Source organism: Ochotona curzoniae, unplaced genomic scaffold (assembly GCF_017591425.1).
Source record: "Ochotona curzoniae isolate NIBS_2020 unplaced genomic scaffold, NIBS_Ocur_1.0 contig_2210, whole genome shotgun sequence".
NCBI lineage: Eukaryota > Metazoa > Chordata > Mammalia > Lagomorpha > Ochotonidae > Ochotona > Ochotona curzoniae.
This window is the reverse complement of record NW_024465369.1, coordinates 42,302,648-42,325,279: the sequence shown is the minus strand read 5'-3', so window position 1 is coordinate 42,325,279 and position 22,632 is coordinate 42,302,648. Positions and strand designations below refer to the sequence as shown.

At 40.0% G+C, this 22,632-nt stretch overlaps 1 protein-coding gene across 1 annotated transcript in view; it reads left to right on the top strand.

Moving 5' to 3' along the window:
• The window catches only part of FRZB (frizzled related protein), a 36,037-nt gene that overhangs the window by 6,540 nt on the left and 6,865 nt on the right, over positions 1-22,632 (top strand). The window contains exons 2-3 of the mRNA XM_040972138.1: positions 2,367-2,414; positions 16,397-16,462. Coding sequence (XP_040828072.1) covers positions 2,367-2,414; positions 16,397-16,462 — 114 coding nt within the window. The remainder of the gene's footprint in view (positions 1-2,366; positions 2,415-16,396; positions 16,463-22,632) is intronic.

The window sequence follows — 22,632 nt, the reverse complement described above, 5'->3', positions numbered from 1 at the left end:
CAGTCCCTCGATCTGTAGGCCCCAAAGTAAGCTCATTCTTTTCTTGTCCTCACACGTTATGCTAGGTGTTTTCTGTGTCATTGAGAGTCATTGCTGCGCCAAGCGTGAGCCTTGCTTCTGCACGTCTCCTTAGCTCTCACCTTCGATAAGCAGCAGACACAACTAGACCTACTGTGACTTGACTTCTCTTTCCTCCTTCTCTCATGTCATGTCTTTAGTTTGGATTTCATTGTTTCTCACATGGATTAGGGCCCTAAGACACTAACTGGGTGCATCTTCCTGGTATTCCCGCCAGGATGATCTCTGTGACTAACGGGGCTTCTGCCACTAGCCTGCACCGTCTTGTCCCCCCTGCCCCCCCCACCCCCGGGGCTTCCCTCCTCTCTGTATACTTCCTGTTTCAGCTTCACTGGAAGACTTGCAGGTCCCCTGATGACTTCCGCCATCACTCACTCGGGTACATTCACAATCCTGGTTCCTTTAGGAGTCACCTTCTGGAAACCTCTGTGACCTCCACTGGAAGTCTCCAAGACAACATTAGCTATTTTAATTTAAAATAATTTTATTGAATAGAAATCCCAAGTTTAACTCCCTGAAAAGTTATGAAATGACTTATGATCAGCACCTTCTGACATTTTTATCTCTTACAATTGAAACACTTCTAAGCATATTTAAAGGTGATGAAATACTTTCCTATGAGTGAGAATGAAAGAAGAAAAATACTCTTCTTGGTTCACCTGTTTCAAGGGGTTTTTCTTTTTCCAAGAAAAGGAATTTTCTTCCTCATTTTTATTTCAGTCTTTAGACACTCAGCATTTTAAATGTAGATTGATATAATTGATTTACTATAGTAAATTATTTTGTATTGACCATATGCATTCATCATGTATAGGACTATTACTCAAAACTGTGTGTGGGGAGTGGTATGCTGGGAGCTGACCCCACACATATCATATGGCAGGTCGTGGTGAGATGGCGGTTGGCCGAGGGCCAGGAGGCGGGGTTGGTCCCGCCAGTAGGCAAACAGGAAGTCACGGGGGATAGGCTGATGCCCTCGCTGTGATTATGTCATTGCTACCGGCCTATCAGGTAGCACCAAGTGGACCCACGGGGAGAAGTGATTGGTGGAGAACTGTATATAAGCAGCCCGCTTTCAGCAATAAAGGGTTTTTCTGTTGTTGGTTCGGTGGTGTGTTTGTTCAATGTGTGTTCTGGTTGCGGTGGTGGTTCCTGTTTTTCCAGGCCCCCAGAGAGTGTTCCTTGTCATTTTTGTGTCACTGCTGGACGGTGGCAACTGTCGATACATTTATTATGAATAATGTGTTTGAATAGAATAAAGGTCATTAAATTAGCAGTGTATGCCAAGTTGAATTAAATGTTTGGAAGTACTATTTGTCTCTTGCATATTTGCTCTTGCATATTTGGTGATTGCGGTCTTTCCTTGGATACAGCTTTTTAAATAGCAGCTGATTGTATTTGCCCTGAAAAAGTAATTCATTCATTGTAATTGTGGTCATCATCCTAAAATAATATTAACTCCTCCTGGTTAAGTTTGCTCATGATATGACCCATGGAGAAAAATCACAAAAGAAGAATGCTGGGTTTTGTGGAAATAAATAGACGCGTTACAGTCATGTTGCTAAAGTGTTAATACAAATAAAAAGCTCTGGTATTGAAGTACTGAATTGGAGTGCCAGGAATGTATAGCTTGGTACAGTACTTCTATATATTTCTCTTCTCAGACACCAAGCATTATTCGTTAGAGGCTGCTTTCTTGATCAGAACACAGAATGCCTTTGTTATATTTTTGCAATTAAGACATCGCAAAATTCAGTGCTAATTTCTACTCATTGTTACATCTATTGATTGCACTGGCTTGAGAAGTCCCTGGACAATAGGTTTCCTTTCTGGTGAAAAACTGTTTAGTCTGTGATTAATAAATGGAATGAATATGCTTCCTGAATGTTTTCCAGAGACACAACTGATATAAATGCATCTAAGTTCAGTGTGATAAATCCATGTGTTGAAGAGATGCGTTTGATTCTTTTTGTCATCAAGTCAGAAGTATAGGATGTGTGCCTTCTTGCATGGGCTTCATCATTTACAAGTTTTGCAAACTTCTTACACTATTAAATACTGAAATTTGAAGATTCCAAAGAGCATCACCATCTAATCACATAGAAGGATAGGTCTCATCCTTATATAACTCGCACATGAAGAAACATCAGGCATGTGACACTAGTAAGATACTCTTTCCAAAACACCTGGATTCTTACCCAAATCAAACTTGTTTCTCAATCAGAGTTTTAGATACAAATCTTTAAAATAGTAAATGTGTGATGGTTATGTCTTTATTCATCTTTCAGATTTTCCTATGGATTCTAGTAATGGAAACTGCAGAGGGGCAAGCAGTGGTAAGTGTATCATTATCTTTCTGGTTTTCATTTGTGGTCAAGTTCTTCTTTGATGTCACCTGAATATTCAAGTCTTCTTTGTTAAAGTTTTATCTTACATTTTAAAAATAAACATAAAAATAATTTTCTTATTTATATATTTATATTAACTTTGTAATGCTAGCTTATAGTAAAATGACTTTTTATTTTGGTAGGTAGTCTGGCATACACAGGTTTAAAAGCATGGACAGATGCATGTAACCACTGTCACAATCAGAAGATAGAGAAATTGCATCACCCTAAAAACTTATCTAGCTGTATCTATTTCTATGAAACTGTTCCCAGCACTGGCAATTAACAACTGGTTCTCTATTACCATTGTTATGTCTTTTGGAGATCGCTCTATAAAAATGGAATGATGCAGTATGTAACCTTTTGAGATTTACTTTTTTTGCTCAGCACTGTGCATTTGAATTTTATCCAAGTTGTTGTATCAATATTCTATTTTTTTAAAATGTTTGTATAAAAATATTTTTAAAGATTTTATTTTAAAGGTAGAGTTAAGGGGCAGGGAAGGGTTTTGTATCAGCTGAACTGATGCAAAGCCAGGAACCTGGAGCCTCTTCCAGATCTCCCACGCGGGTGCAGGGTCCCAAGGCTTTGGGGCATCCTGGACTGCTTTCGCAGGCCACAAGCAGGGAGCTGGAAGGGAAGCGGGGCTGCTGGGATTAGAACCAATGATCATGTGAGATTCTGACACATGCAAGGCAAGGACTCTTGTCACTAGGCTACCACGCCGGGCCCTGAATATAAACTTTCCTTTAAAAACTTTTTAACAGGTATTGTACTTTATTGTGGGATATGGTGCAGTTTTTCAAAAACATGTATAGAACACAAAACCAGCAAACCAGGATATTAGAATAGCTAATGTTTCTATTTCCTTATTTCTGTGTTTGGAGCCTACAAGTTTGCTTTTCTCAGATAGTACGTAATATATTATTGTGCATTATAGTTAGCCCACTGTGTTTAGAACACAGAAACTACTACTCCTGATTGTTTTGGTACTCAAAAATATGCAATGCTCACAAATATGCATGCCATCCTTGCAAAGGGCCTTGCACATTTTCATGTTGATTCTAATTGAGCATATGTGCTCTCAAGGTGGGCACTGTACATTAATTTTCACTTACATAAGGTAAACATCTAGGAAAAGGATTGCTGGATTATATGGTAAGCATATGGCTGGCTTTTTAAAAAACTACCAAACTGGTGTCCAATTGGTTCTCCAGTTCTGCATCAGTCAGTGTAAGACTTTCAGTTGTATCATATCCTTTCTGACACTGGCATTATTAGTTTTGCTTTTTAATTGTTAGTCATTTTAATAGGTGTGTAATGATAATTCATCATGCTTTAATTTGTATTTTCCTGTTAGATAACGATGTTTGATATTTTTATGGGCTTTTTTGCTATCCACATAGATCCTTTCTCGTATGTCCAATTTTTTTATCCATTTAAAGTTGTATTGGTTTCTTACAATAGAATTGGAAAATTCGTTATTATGGATGCTAAGAACTATCTTTGAGTTCATCCATTTTCTATGCTTTCTGTTCTCAGCTTTGTTCTATTCCTTTTCTTCTGCTTGCATTAGATTTATTTAGCTTTTGTATTTTTTTTAAAGATTTATTTATTGGAAAGTCAGATATACAGAGAGGAGGAGAGACAGAGAGGATGAGCTTCTATCTGATGATTCACTCCCCAAGTGAGCGCAACGGCCAGTGCTATGCCAATCTGAAGCCAGGAGCCAGGAACTTCTTCCAGGTCTCCCACGGGGTGCAGGGTCCCAAGGTTGGACTGTCCTCGACTGCTTTCCCAGGCCACAAGCAGGATGTTGGCATGGTGGGCAGCAGCTTGATTTGCCACATTACCACTCAGTTCCCTGCTTTTCCTTCTTCCCGTATTCTGTCTTGGTTCTGTTTCTCTTCTGCCCGAAGAACTTCCTTTTGCATTCCTTTAGCACAGCCTAATGACAGCACGTTTTATATTTTCTCTAACCTAAATATATCCTCATTTCACCCTTACTCCTGGAGAATATTTTCACTAAGTATAGAATTTGGGGCTGGCACTTCATTCAGCACTATTCTGAAAAAATGTCCTACTTACTTCTGGCCTTGGTATATCTTATGGAATCCAACAGACATTTAATCCATTCTTTCCTTTTAAGTAATGTATCTATTGTCTCTGGTTCCTTTGAAGATTTTTTTCTTTGTCTTGGTTTTTAGCCATTTGATTATGACATGTTTGGATAGTGATCTTTTTGGATTTTCCTGTTAACCATGAACTGAGATTCTTGAATCTATCCATTTATTACTTTAGTCAGATTTGGGAAGTGCTCAGGAGTTATTTTGTTAAATCCTTGCTTTTTGCTCACATTTTCCTCCATGAGGCTGTGAAAGTTTGACCTCTTGGCATTGGCCAGTGCCTCTGTTCATTCCTCCCACCTCCCAACTTTCTTCTCTTTCGATGGAGAATGAGAACTAGAGGACTTTTGCTGGAGTACTGTCTGCTTTCACAATCTCCACCCCTGGGTTGCAGGCTCGTAACCAGGACAGCAGGAGGGGAGAACTGATGACCCCACTCTCAGTTGAATGGTCTTGATATTCTCCCCCAATCCCTCTGCTACTGTTTATTCGTCAGAGTTTCTGAAAAGCTGCTCTGTACATTCTGTTCAAGTTTTATTGCTGTGTTCTGTGGGAGAAAAGGAGTCTACTTATTTCATTTTAGCATATCAATCTCTAATTAAAACATAAATCCATGAAAACACATAAATTATAACCATTTGGCCGAGTGCATGGTCACAAAATAGACACTGCTATAATGACTTTATAGACCAAGATAGGTGTTACCAGCATTTTGACATGTCCAAATCATTAGCACCTTCACAGGAATTCTTATATCAGAGATGAACTCTGCCTGCTCCTGACTTGTTGTGGATGGAACTCTGTGTATTTCTTGGTGTACACGTATCTTTCTTCTCTCTACATGATGCTCTGCAAAGCTGCAGTTTCCCACTTTCATGGCTGTGAAGTATCCCATCATTGATTACATCACAGTGTGTTTATTGGATGTTCTTGAGTATTTGAGTTGTTTCTGGTTTTGGTTACTGTGGCTAATATTGCATCTGTTTGTATAAAAATATAACCATAATGAGTTACTATGTTCTGTTTCACTTTCTTTTTGTTATTTTGGTTGGTGTGTTCCACCTTCTAAGGTGTCTTTCATGTGAAAATGGAACATCTATTGAGTTGTAAATAACTTCGAAACATCAATTTTCATTAGATTGCAATGCTTTTTACAGTCAAACTTTACTGAATCTTACCAGTTTTGACGTGAGACAATGTCCACCAGAGGTGGCTCCAATAAGCATTTTTCCTAGTAAAAACTCAAGCGAATTAACATTATCTGGAATAAGTTACCCACTCTCAAATTTTTCAGTATCTTAAAACCCGCAGAAATCATTGGTGTCTACCAATGTTGCTATTTTAAGGGTCACTCCTCCAGTTATATTTGCTCAAAACAAACCAACAAGCTCTTCAGTAGAATGGTGTAATTAGCAAGCCACAGTTTCTGGCAAAGTGCACGTCTATGCCATCAATTTGTCCAGAAGTTATAGTTAGTATAATCCAAAGCTTTCACGTGGAGAGAAGGTATCAAGAGCCCTTAGAAACTCTCTACAGAAGCAGTTCAACATGTGATGCTACCTAGAATGGATGCAGTGTTCTGGCTTCAGTGTTTACTGTTCCCCTCTTAAAAATGCTTTCCTGTCCCTGGTATAATAGGAGGGAAGTAAACAGGCCGGCAAGCAAAACCAAGGCTCGTGGTGTTTGGGGAAGAAACACTAACAGACTCACTTGGTCCAAAAGTAAAATATCATTTGTTCACACTCAAAATTTTATGCTTTGGAGAAATGTAACAGCTGAGGTTGATCATGATAAAACAGGAAATGAGGAAGGCACAAAAACATTGTCATCCACATAATAGTTTCTTCCCAAAGTGTCAAGCTGTTCTGCCTGGAATTTGGAAGAGAAATTCTTTTACAGCAAATAATTTGTCTTTTGCTTTGAATCCGAAACATTTTTTCTTTCTTTTTTGGAGTCATGGCTTGTAAGTAGCTTCCTCTTGGGAGCATATTTTACAGTTGTAAATCCACCAATATGAAAAATATACAAATACTATCTAATTGCATTGCATGATATAAGAAAAAAATTTTAATTCTGTTCTCCTGGGTCATTTAATCTGTTAGATAAACAGAGAAAATGAAGGCAGATAGTCAAATGGGCCAATGCATGGGTATTTTTAAAAATTAAAATAATTTAGGTCCAGCGCAGTAGCCTAGCAGCTAAAGTTCTCACCTTGCATGAGCTGGGATCCCATATGGGTGCTGGTTCTAACCCCGACAGACCCACTTCCCATCTAACTCCATGCTTGTGGTCTGGGTAGGCAGTTAAGGATGGCCCAAAGTCTTGGGACCCTGCACCCACATGGGAGACCCAGAAGAGGCTCCTAGTTCCTGGCTTCGGATTGGCTCAGCATTGACCATTGTGGCCATTTGGGGAGTGAATCAATGGATGGAAGCTCTTTCTCTCTATCTCTCCTCTCTGTATATCTTTCTATAACAAATAAATAAATAAATCTAAAAAAATTAAAAGAATTACAAAAATGATTTCTCTCAGTTTTCTGATGATGGCAGTCAGTTCATGAGATTTTGCATTCAAAAACACAGATTTCTCCATAATGTTGATAGGTTACTAATAAAATATGAGAGGACAGCCATACTACTTTTCTGGGTCTGATTTCTAATAGAGGAATCAGTTTGTGTTGATTTAGGTTTCAGCTTTTGATACAATTCAAGTTAGGGAAACCTTAGCGGTGATTGCATTTGCAAATCAGACACTCTCCTGGAGTCCCCACTCAGCACTTGCTAGCCTTCTCACAGGTAATACCGACTTCTTTGGAAGTTGGATGGGACTACTGAGCACCTAGCACTTCTCAGTGCCTGGAGCTGCCCTCCACTTTATGTGGGGCTGGCCTGTGCCTAGTGTGGGTAGACCCATTCTTGCCTTATCGGAACTTCTGTTCTCCTTTTGGGTTTCTTCCCAATTGAGGAATGGGATTTGGAGTTTTCTTTAATGCCAGTATTTATTGAGTAGACAGGTTAAACTATCTTTGGACTTCTATATTTTAGTGGTAAAACAGTTAGGATAGATAAGTAGCATTTTTGCAATGGTACACTAACATAAGCACAGGTGTTTGCCGTTCAGCTGTAGTTATGGGTAGTTTTGACCAGTTCTCTTTCCTGAGCATTCCATCCTTGGGCTCGTTCCCCTGTTCTGCTCCTGTCCTCCTCCTGGGCAGGCAGCCCACGGCTCTGTGCTTGGCCTCCACTCCCCTGTCCTCAGGAGAATTTCCTCCTGTTGAAATTCATCCAACTACAAGCACTTGACTAGCACTTCTGTGACTCTAGTTCTCATCTTTCAGGTATAATATTACATTTTCTTTCCAACAAATACTTTGCCTAAGATGTCTTATTTGCACTTCAAATATAATAGATTTGATAATTAATCTTCATGAAAAATTTCCCCCTTGCAACGTCTCATTTTCCTGGATCCTCATGCTGACACTTACTAGTTGGTTTGTTACTAGTCCATTAGTACTATCATTCATAAAAATCTAGGAATATTTATTGTAACACGCATGCTATATGCCAAGGTGATGGGATGAAGGAGCCAACACACGACTAGAATTTTCCTTTCAGTGCACCTGCTGTCTGTGTTTTTGGCTCTGAGTAGATGCGCGATCCTCTATAGACTGATGACTGATCTCTTGAGTGTATCTTGAAACTCAACACTTAGGATGTCACGAGGGAACACAGGCAAAATCTCATTTACTTTTCTTACACTTGGATATCCAGAATGACTCTTGGATCCAGAAGCTGTATGAAAGACAGCTAATTAAAAACTATCCAATGACATAAATCCTGAAGGCATAAGCTGGTTTTTCTTTTCTTTTTTTATTTTCTTTTTCGTTAATATAGTGCTAGTCCTCTCAATTTTTAAAAAAAGATTTATTTTTATTGGAAAGTCATATATACAGAAAGAAAGAGACACAGACACAAAGATTTTACGTCTGTTGATTCACTCCCCAAGCGGCCACAATGGCCGGAGCTGAGCTGATTTGAAGCTAGGAGCCTGGAGCGTCTTCCAGGTCTCCCTCGTGGTTGGTCCCAAGGCTTTGTACCATCCTTTACTGCTTTCCCAGGTCACAAACAAGGAGCTGGATGGGAAGTGGGGCTGTCAGGGTTAGAAACGGCACCCATATGGGATCCCAGCGTGTGCAAAGGAAGGACTAACTGCTAGACTACAGTGCCAGGTCCAACTTTTTAAAATGTTCATTTGATTGTTTGAAAGGCAGAGTTCCAGAGAAAGTGATAGAGAAGGACATTTCATGTGCTGTTCACTCCCCAAATGGCTACAACCACTGGAGGTGGGCCCTTCCGGTCAGGAGCCAGAAGCTTCCTCCATGTGTCCCAAGTGGGATCATTGGCCCAGGATCCTGGGATATCTTCCTGTTTCTTTCCCAGGCACATTAGCAGGGAGCTAATAGGAAGAGGAGCAGTTGGGACTCAACTGGTACCCATGTGTTGCCAGCTAACAGGCAGCAGCTTTACCCGCTATACCATGATGTTTGCCCCAGGTCTTCTCAATCTTAAACACTGTTTTACAAAGAGGAAATTACTATAAACTGAGACCTTTAGTACAATATTTGAGGTTTGTTTTTACAGCTAAGTTGAGCAAATGTTATTCCTCCTTTGTAAAGATATATTATTTAGGCTTACCATTTTATCACATTTTCCATATGATCGAATGTTTTTTGTCCTACCTATGTCTTTAGGAAATGAAGATTATTTTTCGCACATAATGAATGATTGCTAAGTCATGATACACTTCAATTTCTGGAAAAGTGAAAGGAATGTCTTAAAAGCATTTTCATGTTTTGTGTTACTTTATTATCATTTACTTGCAGTAAAATGCACAAATTGAAGCGTGTGCCACCTTGAGTTTTGACAATGTGTATTCCCATTTATCCTCATCCAGATAAAGGCAGGAGCCCAAGGACTTCCAGGTCTTAAGTGGGGAGGTGCATCTGAATGGAGCAGCTGGGAAATGAACTGGAGCCCACATGGGATGTACTTGTAGATGTAGGAGTAGCCAGTTGAACCATCATGCCAGCATGATGAATATCTTGAAAAAAGACTCGTTTGGAATAGTATAGTCAAAATTAGGGTCCAGCACAATTGTTCAATGGCTTAATCTTTGCCTTGAAAGCAACAGGATCCTATAAGGGAGCTGGTTTATGTTTCAGCTGCTCCCCTTCCCTTCTAGCTCTCTGCTTGTAGCCTGGGAAAGCAATAGAGGATGGCCCAAAGTCTTGGGACTCTGCACCTGTGTGGGAAACCTGGAAGAAGCTCCAGGCTCCTGGCTTTGGACTGGCTCAACACCAGCGGTTGCAGTTACTTGGGGGAGTGAACACTGAACCCTAAATTCTGAAAATTTTATTCAATCTTATGTTATGACTTCAAAGTTACCAAAGATATGTATTGATCATAGATATCTGGTTTTTTTAAAATTTTTGTTTTGTATGATATAGTTCCAGTGGCTCAGAGATTTCCCCTTCAGTCCTCACCCTGACCCCAGTTTCCCCTATATTATTATAACAGTGTAGTCCTCAACAACAGTTACAAGTCCATCATTCTTCTGTTTAAGTGTATAATCAACATGGATATCTTAAGATTAAAGAGAAACGTAGCAATCTTATGTAAGTAGCATCAGAATAAAGAATTTTATCTGTGGGACAATAAGACTTAAAGAACCATGACACAATTAGAGTGACATTTAGTATAATCAGGATTATGACTCTTAAGTTTTACAAGGACAAAATAGATTGCTAGGAATTGCATGAGTGTTATCTTACACATATTTGTAGTTGCTGTTTAGATGGCTGCAAATCTACTTTCATATTTCTGGCATAAATGTAACTTTTATAGAGCATTTTTAAGGTCAGACTGATTTATTAGGTCATCTTCTTAGCACACATACCCAGTACTCTTTTCTTTTATGGAATATATCACATATGAGTATAAGTTATTTTTGCTTTTTGAATGGCTGTATCTTCTATCACCCATTGCGCATCGTACATGCCAATTATAGAGTTTGGAATATAGCAGATACCTACTATTTACAGAATGAACATAAGAACATGTAAATGACTAAAAAGGTTCAACCAAGTTAGTGCTCTTTTCCTTTTCCACCTCCCTGTGAAAGCACAATGAATATATTGAATTATGACATCAGAACTCACGCTTATTTCTATAGAGGAAAGACAAATGTATGGTGTGATGGCTGTTAGCAGGTGTCTAAATTACTTTAGAGTGTGCCCATGGATACTTCTCATAAATGGTTTACTGAACTTTAGCTCGTAGTAAAGAGGTCACAGTTTAGGATCTAGAACTTGAAATTGTACAGTTTATACTTTGTATCCTTTCATATTTATTGTGATCAGCTCATATGGGGAGAGGACATGTCCATTGAAGTGGGTCAAATGCTGGGATATACAACCTATAGTGCATTTGGCACAAGTTGATGTTTATTTAACTGGCATCTGATTTGGAAGAGTCAGTTTTGGGAGAAGAACAATAAAATTCTGACACAAATAAAATGGTGTTTTCTTTCATTGCCTGCACCCTATCCCCAAACCCTTGGGACAGATCTTAAGCACATATCTAAGATCTTTTCCTAGAAAAGAAGAAAATTGTCTACTCAAAGATAGTGTTTCAAAGTCATGGAGCATGAAACGTTTCAGGATTTTGGAATCCAGCAACCTTCATTATAGTATTAGAGTTCTGAATGGGAGTGAAGGGAGCGCAATCGGAAACAGCAGAGCTAGTGGGAAAGTTGTATTACACTGAAGCTTGAATTCAGACATGGTTCAGCATCAAGTGATGTAGCAGTGAGTACCAAACTCTGTAACTGCAGGAAAAGTATCAACTGAAAAGTCTTCAGAGCTTGAAAAACCATATAATAATACCATTACCCCTATGTATTTTATTGAGCAATATAGAGTAAAGGAGAACTTGATCATTTCTGCTCCCGAGTTCTGGGTGTCTCACTTTTGAGACAATGAGGCTGTTGATTGTCCAGCACTTGACATACACATTGGGCATCTCCTCTGAGTTGCAGACCAAGTTCCAAGGAGATCTAGTAGGTTTTTTTTTCTTTTTTACTTTTGCTAACTCTGTACTAGGGTGTTACACTTTGGTGTGTGCTAGGACAGGAAGCAGTCTTCTGTTTTCGCTAGCAGAGACGTTGTGAGATCATCAGTTCTAGGAGAATGGCTGAACGAGTGAAGCAAGGAGAGTGCAGAGATGTGAGGCAAAACTGCTGCAGATGTTTTCCTAGTAGTGGCCGTGGTTGCTAGTGGCACGTGAATCTGGGATAGTGTAGACTTTGATGTGAATAGGCTGTTAGTGTAAATTTTTTGCCTGTGTTTAAAGATTTCTTTGCCATAGTTTAGTCTATTGTGTCAGTGAGCTCTTTAGTATTTTCATGTATGTTCGTCTTAAGGTAAAACCACCAGTGCAGATGCTTTGTAAACTTTCAATATGGGATTACATGAAAATCTGTTTGTAATGGTTTTAGTGCAAAACTCAGAAAATTTAATTTTACTCGACACTCTAGAAGCAAGAATTTAAAAGCTTTGTGTCTCTAGAAAGCCTTGAGAGAAGACTCCTAACAATTAAAGCAGAAAAGGGTGGTAAGACTACAGTTATAGAGAAAAATCAACAGGTACAGTCACGTTTAGAGTGGCAGACACAAAAATGTACTAAATAATTTGTGCAGTGTATCACTATGGCTCTTTGCAATTTCAACATCTTTAGGTTTTGGTTAGGAGTCTGTATATATTTAAATGCATGCTTAAGTCATTTAGAAGAAGGATAGCCCTTGCAACCTGTTGATCTAAGATGCACCTTCATGAATACTCCCAGATGGGAGCGTTGGGGTTGAATATGCATATGTAAGTGAAAGGAAGATCTTTCACTTGTGGGCCTTATTAGTATAAAATTCCATTCTTCCTTATTATTCTTAATGAGTGATTGGCTATTTTAGCCAGACAGATACTTGCTGATATCAAGAATTAGGAACTGGGACCTGGAGAGGGACCCAGGGCTGAAAGCAAGTGGTAAGCACTATCGCTAGTAGATCAGCACATTGCAAATGAGCAAAATGTTGTCCCAGGAGTGTAACTGCTTAGCTTATTAACTGCACAGTAATTGTTCTGTCTATATATATATATATGTATATATATAGTTACATACATAATTATATAAATATATAGCACGGGTTTTCCAAATTACCTTAAAGTAAAATTTAGAAAAATCTCTTCTTGGGAAGTTTCATGGAAAAAATTTATTAATGTTTCAAGCAAAGGTAAATTGATATTAACATGAAATTATACTCAGTGCGGTGAAAGCTTCTATGTACGTTTTCAAATACATAAAAGACAGAGTGACCTGGAGAGCGGGAGAGGCAAGTATATTTTCTATCTGCTGGCTTACTTTTCACACAACAGCCAGGGTTAGGGCCAGGTCAGAGCTGGAGCCAGGGCTCTGCATTTGCTGGCAGGAATACGAAGCAGGAGGCATCATCTGCTGCCTTCTAGGCTTTTTGGCAGCAAGCTGGAGCAGAAGCAGGGAGTAGTCACTACTCTACCCAGGCACTCAGACGTGCCCTGAGGGTATCCTAAGTAGTCAGCCACCTGCTGTGCCACCATGCCTGCCACATGCTTGTCTGTTCCTTCCCTTCCCTTCCCTTCCCTTCCCTTCCCTTCCCTTCCCTTCCCTTCTCTTCTTTCTTTTTCTTTCTTTCCTCCCTCTCTCTCCTTCCTTCCTTCCTCCCTTTCTTCCTTCCCTCTTTTTTCTTTTCTTCTCTTTTTTCTTCTTTCTCTATCTTCCAAGATTTGTTTATTATTTGGAACACAGTCACAAGAAGAGGGAAGAGTAAGAGAGATTGTCTGTGTACTTCCCAATTGGACACAATAGCTAGGAGACAGGAATGCCATCCAGTTCTCTTATGTAATTGGATGGGCCCAAGGACGTGGGCTGTCTTTCCCTGCTTTCCCAGGTCTATTGGCAGGAAGCAGGATTGGAAATGGAGTAGTTGTGGGCAAACCCAAAGTGGTGCTAGTGTTGAAGGAGATTAATTATTAATTAATTATACCACAACACTGACCTCAGTTACTGTATTTCATTTTTTTCCCCAAGGTTTATTTATTTTTATTCAAAAGGCAGATTTTACAGGCAGAAAGAGACACAGAAAAAAAAAGTATTCCAGCTGCTGGTTTGTTTTCCAAAAGGCTGCAATGGTTGGAGCTGAGCTGATCTGAAGCCAGGAGCCAGGATATTCTTCCAGCCTCCCACATGGGTACAGGAATCCATGAATTTGAGCCACACTCTGCTACTTTCCCAGGCCATAACCATGGAGGTGGATTGGAAGTGGATTAGCTGGAACACGAACCAGCGCCTGCGTTGGGATGTCAGTGCTGTAAGCGGAGGACTAGCTTGCTAAGCCACCAGGCTGGTCTAGCTGTATATTCTACCAAGAATTTTTTTATTAGAGTATATGAAAAGTTCTGAAGAATCACAGATATGTAGGCAATTTGTCTAAAACATGTGTTTTGTTATTAATGTATTAAAAACAGAAGCCATTAACTATACTTCTCCTATATGGAAGAGGGTAATATGTAAATCAAAGACCGTAGCAATTTGTTTCTTCAGAAATATTCTGATTTCAAAAAATCCATCTGATTTCAAATCCATCTGATTTCAAAAAAAAAAATCTGATTTAAAAAAAAATCCATCTGATTTCAAAAAATCCATCAAATAACCCTGGGAGCAGCATTGTGGCGTAGCAGTGAAAGCCTCCGTCGGTGGTGCCACAATCTCATATGGGTGTCAGAGTCCTGGCTGCTCCATTTCCAATCCAACTTGCTGCTGATGGCCTGGGAAAAACAATGGAAGATGGTTCAAGGCCTTGGGCCCCTGAATCCATATTGGAGACATAGATGAAGTGCTTGGTTTTTGGCTCCTGCTTGCCCAAGCACTGTCTGTTGTGGCCATTTGGGGCGTGAGCTAGTGGGTGGAAGATTCTCTCTGTCTCTGCTCCTCTTTCTATAACTTTGCCTTTCAAAAAAAAAGGAAAGAAAAAGTAACACTTTAGCACAAAATAACAACATGTGAGAGACCCCAAACTCCATAAGTTTCCATTTTGCTTTAAATGGCAATAGTAACATTTTGCTAATAGGAGGGTCTTTTTGCTTCAAAACAGCAACAAGCACTAATACTGTCCATGGCTTATTGGGAGTGAGATCTTGCCTATGCAGAGACTGTGCATTAAAGTCTCTTTGGAGAACAAGGGAAGGTGTTATGTACAATGTTGCAAAACCTCACTGTCTCAGGGCGCTGAGAGCCCTTGCTGCTGCCAGCTGTCCCCAGTGGAGGCACTTCCTTCCAGAACATACAACTGGCAGGGAGGCACTGCTCTGCTCAGAGCAGCTACTTGAACAATTTCAGCTGGACATTAGAGTTATTTTGATTAGAAAATACAACACCAAGTGATCAACAAAAACATCCAGGATGTATTGGTCTTCATTGTTAGTATAAAACACTTTTTAAAGAAAACATTTTGGTTGGCTTCCTTTCTTTGTTTTGCTTGTTCTTTTCTACTTCTGTGTCAAAACAGAAGGAACACATGCCATTTAATTTTTTTTTTTAAAGATTCATCCATTCATTGGAAAGTCAGATATACAGAGAGGAGGAGAGACAGAGAAGATCTTCTGTCCGATGGTTCTCTCCCCAAGTGAGCGCAATGGCTGATGCTATGCTGATCCGAAGCCAGGAACCAGGAACCTCTTCCGGGTTTCCCACACGGGTGCAGGGTCCCAAAGCTTTGGGCTGTCCTCGACTGCTTTCCCAGGCCACAAGCAGGGAGCTGGATGGGAAGCTGGGCTGCTGGGATTAGAACCGGCGCCCATATGGGATCCCGGGCGTTCAAGGCAAGGACTGATTTTTACACAGATTAAAACTTTTTTTTTTTTCATTTCTTTTGAAAGCTGGAGAGGTAGAGGGGAGAAGAGGGTAACGGGAGCCTGCATCTTCTGGTTCACTCCTGAAATGCCAGCAATAACTGGGACTGGCCACGCCACAAGGGCATTCAGGAACTACATATTGGTCTGCCACAAGGCTAGCAGGGATCGTTGTTCTAGAGCCATCATCTGCTAACCCGAGGATGCCTGAGAGGAAGCTGGGTTAGAAGCAGAGGATGTAGGACACAAACTAGGCACTCCCATATAGAATGTCGGCACCGGGAGCAGTGATTTCACTGCTGAGTCAAATACCCACCCCCATCTAGATATTTTTAAAACATGACAATTATCTTTTTGAAATATATATGTATTAATTTCTTCAATGTGAAAAAAGAAATCACTAAATGATATACTAGCTTTTTCTGCCCTTTTATGTAAAAATTAAGTCCACTGGTTTGTTAAGACACCTGCTTTCTCCTTCGGTTGCTTTTAGGTGCAGGAGTTGTTTTTAGGATAGTGCTTTGTAATTTGTCAAAAATACAAGAAACTTGTGAGTTATTCCGCACCGGTATGCCTGCCATCTGAGCATAAGCAGAGAACTGCCTTTCTGTAGACAGTAAATTTGGGAGGCTTGTTAGGGAATAGGATGTGGCATTGGATAAGAGGTTACGTAGAAAGGACAAATAGGATTGCCGTTGTAAGAGAAAGAGATCAGCACCAAGTTCAGATTTAGCCTTAATAAAATGTGTGAATGAACAACAGAAGGGTAACCATGGAAATTTTCTTATAACAGAATTATGTTTTTTCAGAACGCTGCAAATGTAAGCCTATTAGAGCTACACAGAAGACCTATTTCCGGAATAATTACAACTATGGTATGTATAACTCCATGGTTGCTGATGAGCAACTGTGATAAGAAAGGTGCATGTGTGTATCTGTGTGTGCATGCTCATGTAAGTGAAAACGTTAGTTTAAGAATATGATTTAAATATAATAAAGGACAATTTTGAAAGCATAGTCCTCCTTGGTGCAATGAGTTAAAATGTGTTTTGAGTTGGCAAAGTTCTTTTTAAAAAAAGATTTATTTTATTTATTTGAAAGGCAGAGTTGCAGAAGAGATAGAGAGATCTTCCATCCTTTGGTTCACTCCCCAAATGAAGCCAGGAGCCAGGAGTTTCTTCTTGATCTTCTACACGGGTGACAGGAACCTAAGTATTTGGGCTGAACTGTGATGTTTTCCCAAGCCATTAGCAGGGAGCTGGATTGGAAGTGGAGCAGCCAGGACATGGACTGGAACCCAAATGGGCGTTGGCGTTAGTTTAGCTCACCTATACCCTCTGCATTGGCAAAAATTTTTAACAATTTGTTGGTATCTTAAAACCTTATAATTCATGGGCCCAGCGTGGTGGCGCAAGTGGTTAAGCTCCTCGCCTTGCACGCCCAGGATCCCATATGGGCACCGGTTCTAATCCCGGCAGCCCCGCTTCCCTTCCAGCTCCCTGCCTGTGGCCCGGGAAAGCAGTCGAGGAAGGCCCAAAGCTTTGGGACCCTGCACCCGCGCGGGAGACCCAGAAGAGGCTCCTGGCTTCGGATCGGCATAGTATCGGCCCGTTGCGCTCACTTGGGGAGTGAATCATCGGACGGAAGATCTTCCTCTCTGTCTCTCCTCTCTGTATATCTGCCTTTCCAATAAAACAAAATAATAAAAATAAATCTTTAAAAAAAAACCTTATAATTCAGTATCCACAATTAAGTTAAAAGAGCCGGGACCCTATCTGGAAGGCTGTAGAGGATCTGAACTTAGTTTAGGGCTGCAGGGGCCATCGGGTCGGCTTCATTGGTTTAAGCAGAAGAGGACTTGAATGCTTAAGAAATGATTGTAAAGGAAAACTTTGTTTCTTCAGTCAGCTTCATGAAAAACATTCACAAAGTTGGAAAATAACAAAGAAATTTCTGGTATTCAGTTGAGGGAACATTTTGTTATCAATTGATTTTAAAAAATGACATTCTGAAACATTCATTGAAGAGAGACCAATTCAAACATAGCTGAGAAGCTTAACTGAGGAATGAAAAGTCTCCGTACATAGGGACTGAGCTGGATGGTCCCTATGTACAAAACCAATACAACCACCAGGTATAGTGTTATCCTGACTTTATGAATGACAGACTTAATTTGTCCCTTATTTTATCATTCTTAGTATTCTATTGGGTACTCCGGTGTTACAGCGTCATAAATATCAATCACTACCAAATGCACATAGAATTAATAGTTTTTTAGCTAGCAAAATCAGGGAAGAATCAATATTCACTGTGTACGGTGGGCATTTTATGGTGATTTTTGTCATTATCTGTGAGATTCATGAGAGACAGGGTACCACTGCTGCAGAATATTCATGAGAGATGCTGACTCATCGAGGAAACCTAAATAGACAATTAGGGTGATTTTTTTTGGGGGGGGTGAAGATAAGGGCATTATGTGTAAATATCCTGTTTCATAGGACATAGGACTTATAGGGCAAGTTTATTTCTAAATTTACATTTTGTAAACTGGAAGGAGAGAAATATGTAAAACACTATACGTGTAATGCTTGATAGCTCTTTCAAAACTTCTTTCAAACAAAATAAGAAATTCTTAGTCAAATTCGTTTGAAATGTGCCTAATTCCCCAAGTTTCTCTTCCATGGCATTAACTTTACTTTTTTTTCTTGCTACTCCTCTCAAGAGGACTCTAGCCTCTCTTAGACTATGATGGACACATCGCCTAAAGTTGAAAGGTTGTGTTTATCTAAGAAGACCAATGACCAGGCTGCTTATCTAAAGACAAATTGATGTGAACAACCTCAGGGAAAGGGGGAGTGGAGCTCAGCTGTTAGGAGGTTAGCTTTGTAAGAGTGAAACTTGCTATATGAACTTTTAAGTGTAGTTACTCTAAAAATAAAACATAATAAAAGTTTTATGTTAGGGAAATCCACTTGTTTCTGTTACCACTGCTTTATCTAGCTTTCTAATCCTGCAGTAGTTGATATTATTCTTTTTTTTTTTTTTAAGTTGCAATGCTAGCATTTGTAGCACAGAAGGGGCAGTTTTGGAGGATATTGTAAAGTGAAATGGGGTGTGTGTCATAATTAAATATAAAGAAACAAGATACTTTTTCATGGCCAGTCATCATGCTGCCTGTAGTTTAAGACTTGACATTTGTGTGGACTGACTTATAGCCTTTTTGGAGCAGGCATGCCCTGGAATGGATAGAAGGCAGAATATCCTAAAAGGAAGTATATTTCTGTATTTTCTTTTCAAAAGGGTTAATGTTTATTTTGTACATTTTTTTTGTGTCTATTTAGAAAACAAATTGAGGACAGGAGCCAGGGGTAATTGAGACAAAGCCTCAGCGTCATTCAGATTAATCACATTAAGAACGCTTGAGCTATAACAAAATGACTTGGATAATAAAGTAGGTCTTGTGGAGAGATATTTATGTTGGAGTGGGTACATGTGCTAAAAATTTCTAATGAAAATACTAGACACACTGGGTAAATAAATCATTAGCTTGAAAACATTTGCACAGTTCAGTAATCTCTAATGGTTGATGGATGCTGTGAAGCACATTCACTTAAACCAGGACACACTCGGAGCTGGGGCTGAGAATCGATCATCTGTGTCTCCCAAATGACATTTCAAAAAGGCCACCTTATCTTTTGTCAAAATAAAGACTAGAGAGAGACCATGAATAGGATAGGTACTCCATGTATAAATGATTCCCCACTGAGCAGATATATGCTTAAGAAGCTTGCAAAAACTATAGTCCTTTGGATAAACTGTTTTTTTTTAAAAAAGATTTATTTATTGTTATTGGAAAGGCAGATTTATACAGAGAAGGAGAGACAGAGAGTAAGATCTTCCATCTGCTGATTCACTCCCCGAGCGGCCGCAATGGCCAAGACTGAGTTGATCTAAAGGCAGAAGCCAGGAGCTTCTTCCAGGTCTCCCACGCGGGTGCAGGGTCCCAAGGCTTTGGGCCATCCTCACCTGCTTTCCCAGGCCACAGCAGGGAGCTGGATGGGAAATAGAGCCGCCAGCACATGAACAGGCACCTGGGCATGCAAAGCTAGGACTTAGCCATTAGGATATTGTGTAAGACCTGATAAATTACATTTTGCTCTGTGGAACATGCATTAATAGTACTCCGGAACAAAGAGGGAACCTGGGCAAATGTTACTTGTTTCTTACTAATTACCATTTTTACTATTTCTCCGCATTCACAAACTTCTCTTTATAAAGTTTGTATTCCAAAGCAGGCATTATGGTGCAGCACGTTAAGCTGCTGCCTGCAACTCTGGCAGTTCTTCATGAACACTGGGTTGAGTCTGGTTGCTTCTGCAAGAGCAGAAGATGACCCAAGTTCTTGGACACCTGCCATCCACCCGAGAGACCCTAATGGAGATCCAGTTTCCTGGGTGAAGCCTGGCACAGCTCCAGCTCTTGCAGCCATTGTGGGGAAAAACCAGTGGATGGAAACTCTATCTTTTCCCATCTGTGTTTCTCTCAATCTGCTTGTTGCTCTGCCTTTCATATAAACAGATAAGCCTTAAGGCAAACTGCAGAGTGCATTCAGGTAAGGAAGGTGAAAAGACTGCAGATGTATAGGCAACACTATCACCCAGGACAACTTTTTTATTTTAAATTTGGTACTTCATATGAGTTCTTTAACAACAACGACAACAACAAATTGAAGTTTACTTGTTTTATTTGGTAGGCAGATACACAGAAAGATGGGGAGATCTCTCATTTGCTCCCACTCCTTAAATGCTTGGGGATCAGGAAAACATCCCCTGAAGAATGACAAGGACCCAAGTGCTAGGGTGTGCAGTAGCAGAAAGCTGGAGTGAGAGCTAGCGTCAGATCTGATCACCAGGCAGGGATGAAGGTGTCTTAATCACTTCTTATGCCCACTCTAAATAGCAAAATTTCATCTTTATTTTTTAAAGATGTATTTATTTTTATTGGAAAAGTAGATTTACAGAGAGAAGGAGATACAGACAGAAAAGCTTTCTGTCTGCTGGTTCACTCCCCAAGTGGCTACCATGGCTGAAACAGAACCAATCCAAAGCCAAATGTCAGAAGCTTCTTCCAGGTCTCCCACATGGATGCAGGGTCCCAAGGCTGTGAGCCATCTTTACTGCTTTTCCAGGCCACAAGCAGGAAACTGGATGGGAATTAGAGCAGTTAGGACATGAACCAGCATCCATATGGAGGCCTGGCCCATGGCAGGTGAAGATTTAGCTGCTGAGCCATCACTCTGGGTCTACAGAACAACTTTATAACACTATAGAGAAATAAAACTTCAGGAAATTTATTACTAGACTTGATATAAGAATTCTGAAGAAGAAGCAAAACACATTTGAATATGAGATCTTTACATTATGTTTAATACAGTTTAAATTCCTATTGGGAGCCATTAGTACTGTGGAACTATGTTGTGGCACAGCAAGCTATATTACCACTCAGGATGCACAGATCTCATAGCACCTGGGAGTGAGTCCAGTCTCTGTTTACAATCCAGCTTCTTGCCAATGCACCTGTGAGGCAGCAGGTACTAAGCCAACTACTTGGGTTTATGTCATATTCATGAGAGACCTGGATGGCATCCTAGCTCTTGTCTCAGCCCCTGCTGGGATGGGCATTTGGAAAATAAATGAGCAGAAAAAAGATATCTTTATCACTCTGCCTTTCAAATAAATAAAAAGTTCTCTTTATTTTTAAGATGTATTATTATTTATTTAAGGGTCAAAATCAACAGAACAGTAAACTTCCTTCAGGACTTGGGAGAGGAGCTTCCTCTGGTCCTTACTTAGTTCCAACTTTGGATCCCCACCCTCTTGCAATGACCATCAGGGTCGCTCCGGATCACCACCCCTCCAAACACACACACACACGAATAGATAGGCAGAGAACAAGGAAAGCTAAGAACCAGACAGGAAATGATCAGCATGGACTCACACACCTTACTAGGTAGGACACAAAGATTAGTTACTCCTCACTAGGGTATTGAAGATTTCTCTGCACGCCCCTCCTAAAACTGTTCTGCACTTCAATTGTTGACATATGCCTTGTTAGAGTTATAAATCAGTTTAGACTATCATAAAATCTGCAAAGTTCAGCAAAATTATGCTTCAGCACTATAAACTGCTACATACTAAAATGAAAATAGACACGAGACAGCTGAATAGTACCCTATAGCCATTTTAAGGTGTATAGCAGCCGGTTCTGTATATAAACTAAAATTGAAATGTCAATGAAGTAGTCACAGGATGTGGTTAAGAACTTGCATTTTGTTTTAATATATTGGTTACTCAATACCATGTCAATTAATTCCATAATGTTGTAAATTGTTGCTGATGTTTTGTTGTGGCTTTAAATTGATTGGGATGATATTCTGCCAGCTATGCCTTCAGACCAGAGATGGTTTCCCCAAGAAACTGTTGAATTTATCTGGACAATAAGTTGCTGGACTCTATGCTTGGTATATTCTTGCAATGAAAGAATCTTGACTGAATTTGGACTGTAATACTGCAACAAGGTGGAGGAATCCACCCTGGGGGAAGGGTATAGGGAGGGGTTGGGGGAATCCCAGAGCCTATGAAACTGTGTCACAAAATTGATGTAATTAATTAAAAAATAATAATAAAGGTCAAAATCACAGAGGGAAAGGAAGAAGAAGAGAGATACCTTTCATTGCAGGTTCATTCCCTAGAGGGCTGTTAACAGCCAGGGTAGGGCAAGGGTTAAGCCAAGAGCCAGAAAGTTCTTACAGGTCTCCCACGTGGGTACAGGGACCCAAGAACTTGGGCCATCTTCACACTCTTTATCTCAGGCCATTAGCAGGAAGCTGAATTGCAAGTGGAGCAGCTGGTGCACAAATCGGCACCCACATGGAATTCCTACATGCTGGTAGCTTCAACTGCTACATGCAATGCTAGACCCATAAATAAAATGTTTTTAAAAAGAACTGTATACATGCACATATGCATATCCAAAACAAATTCCT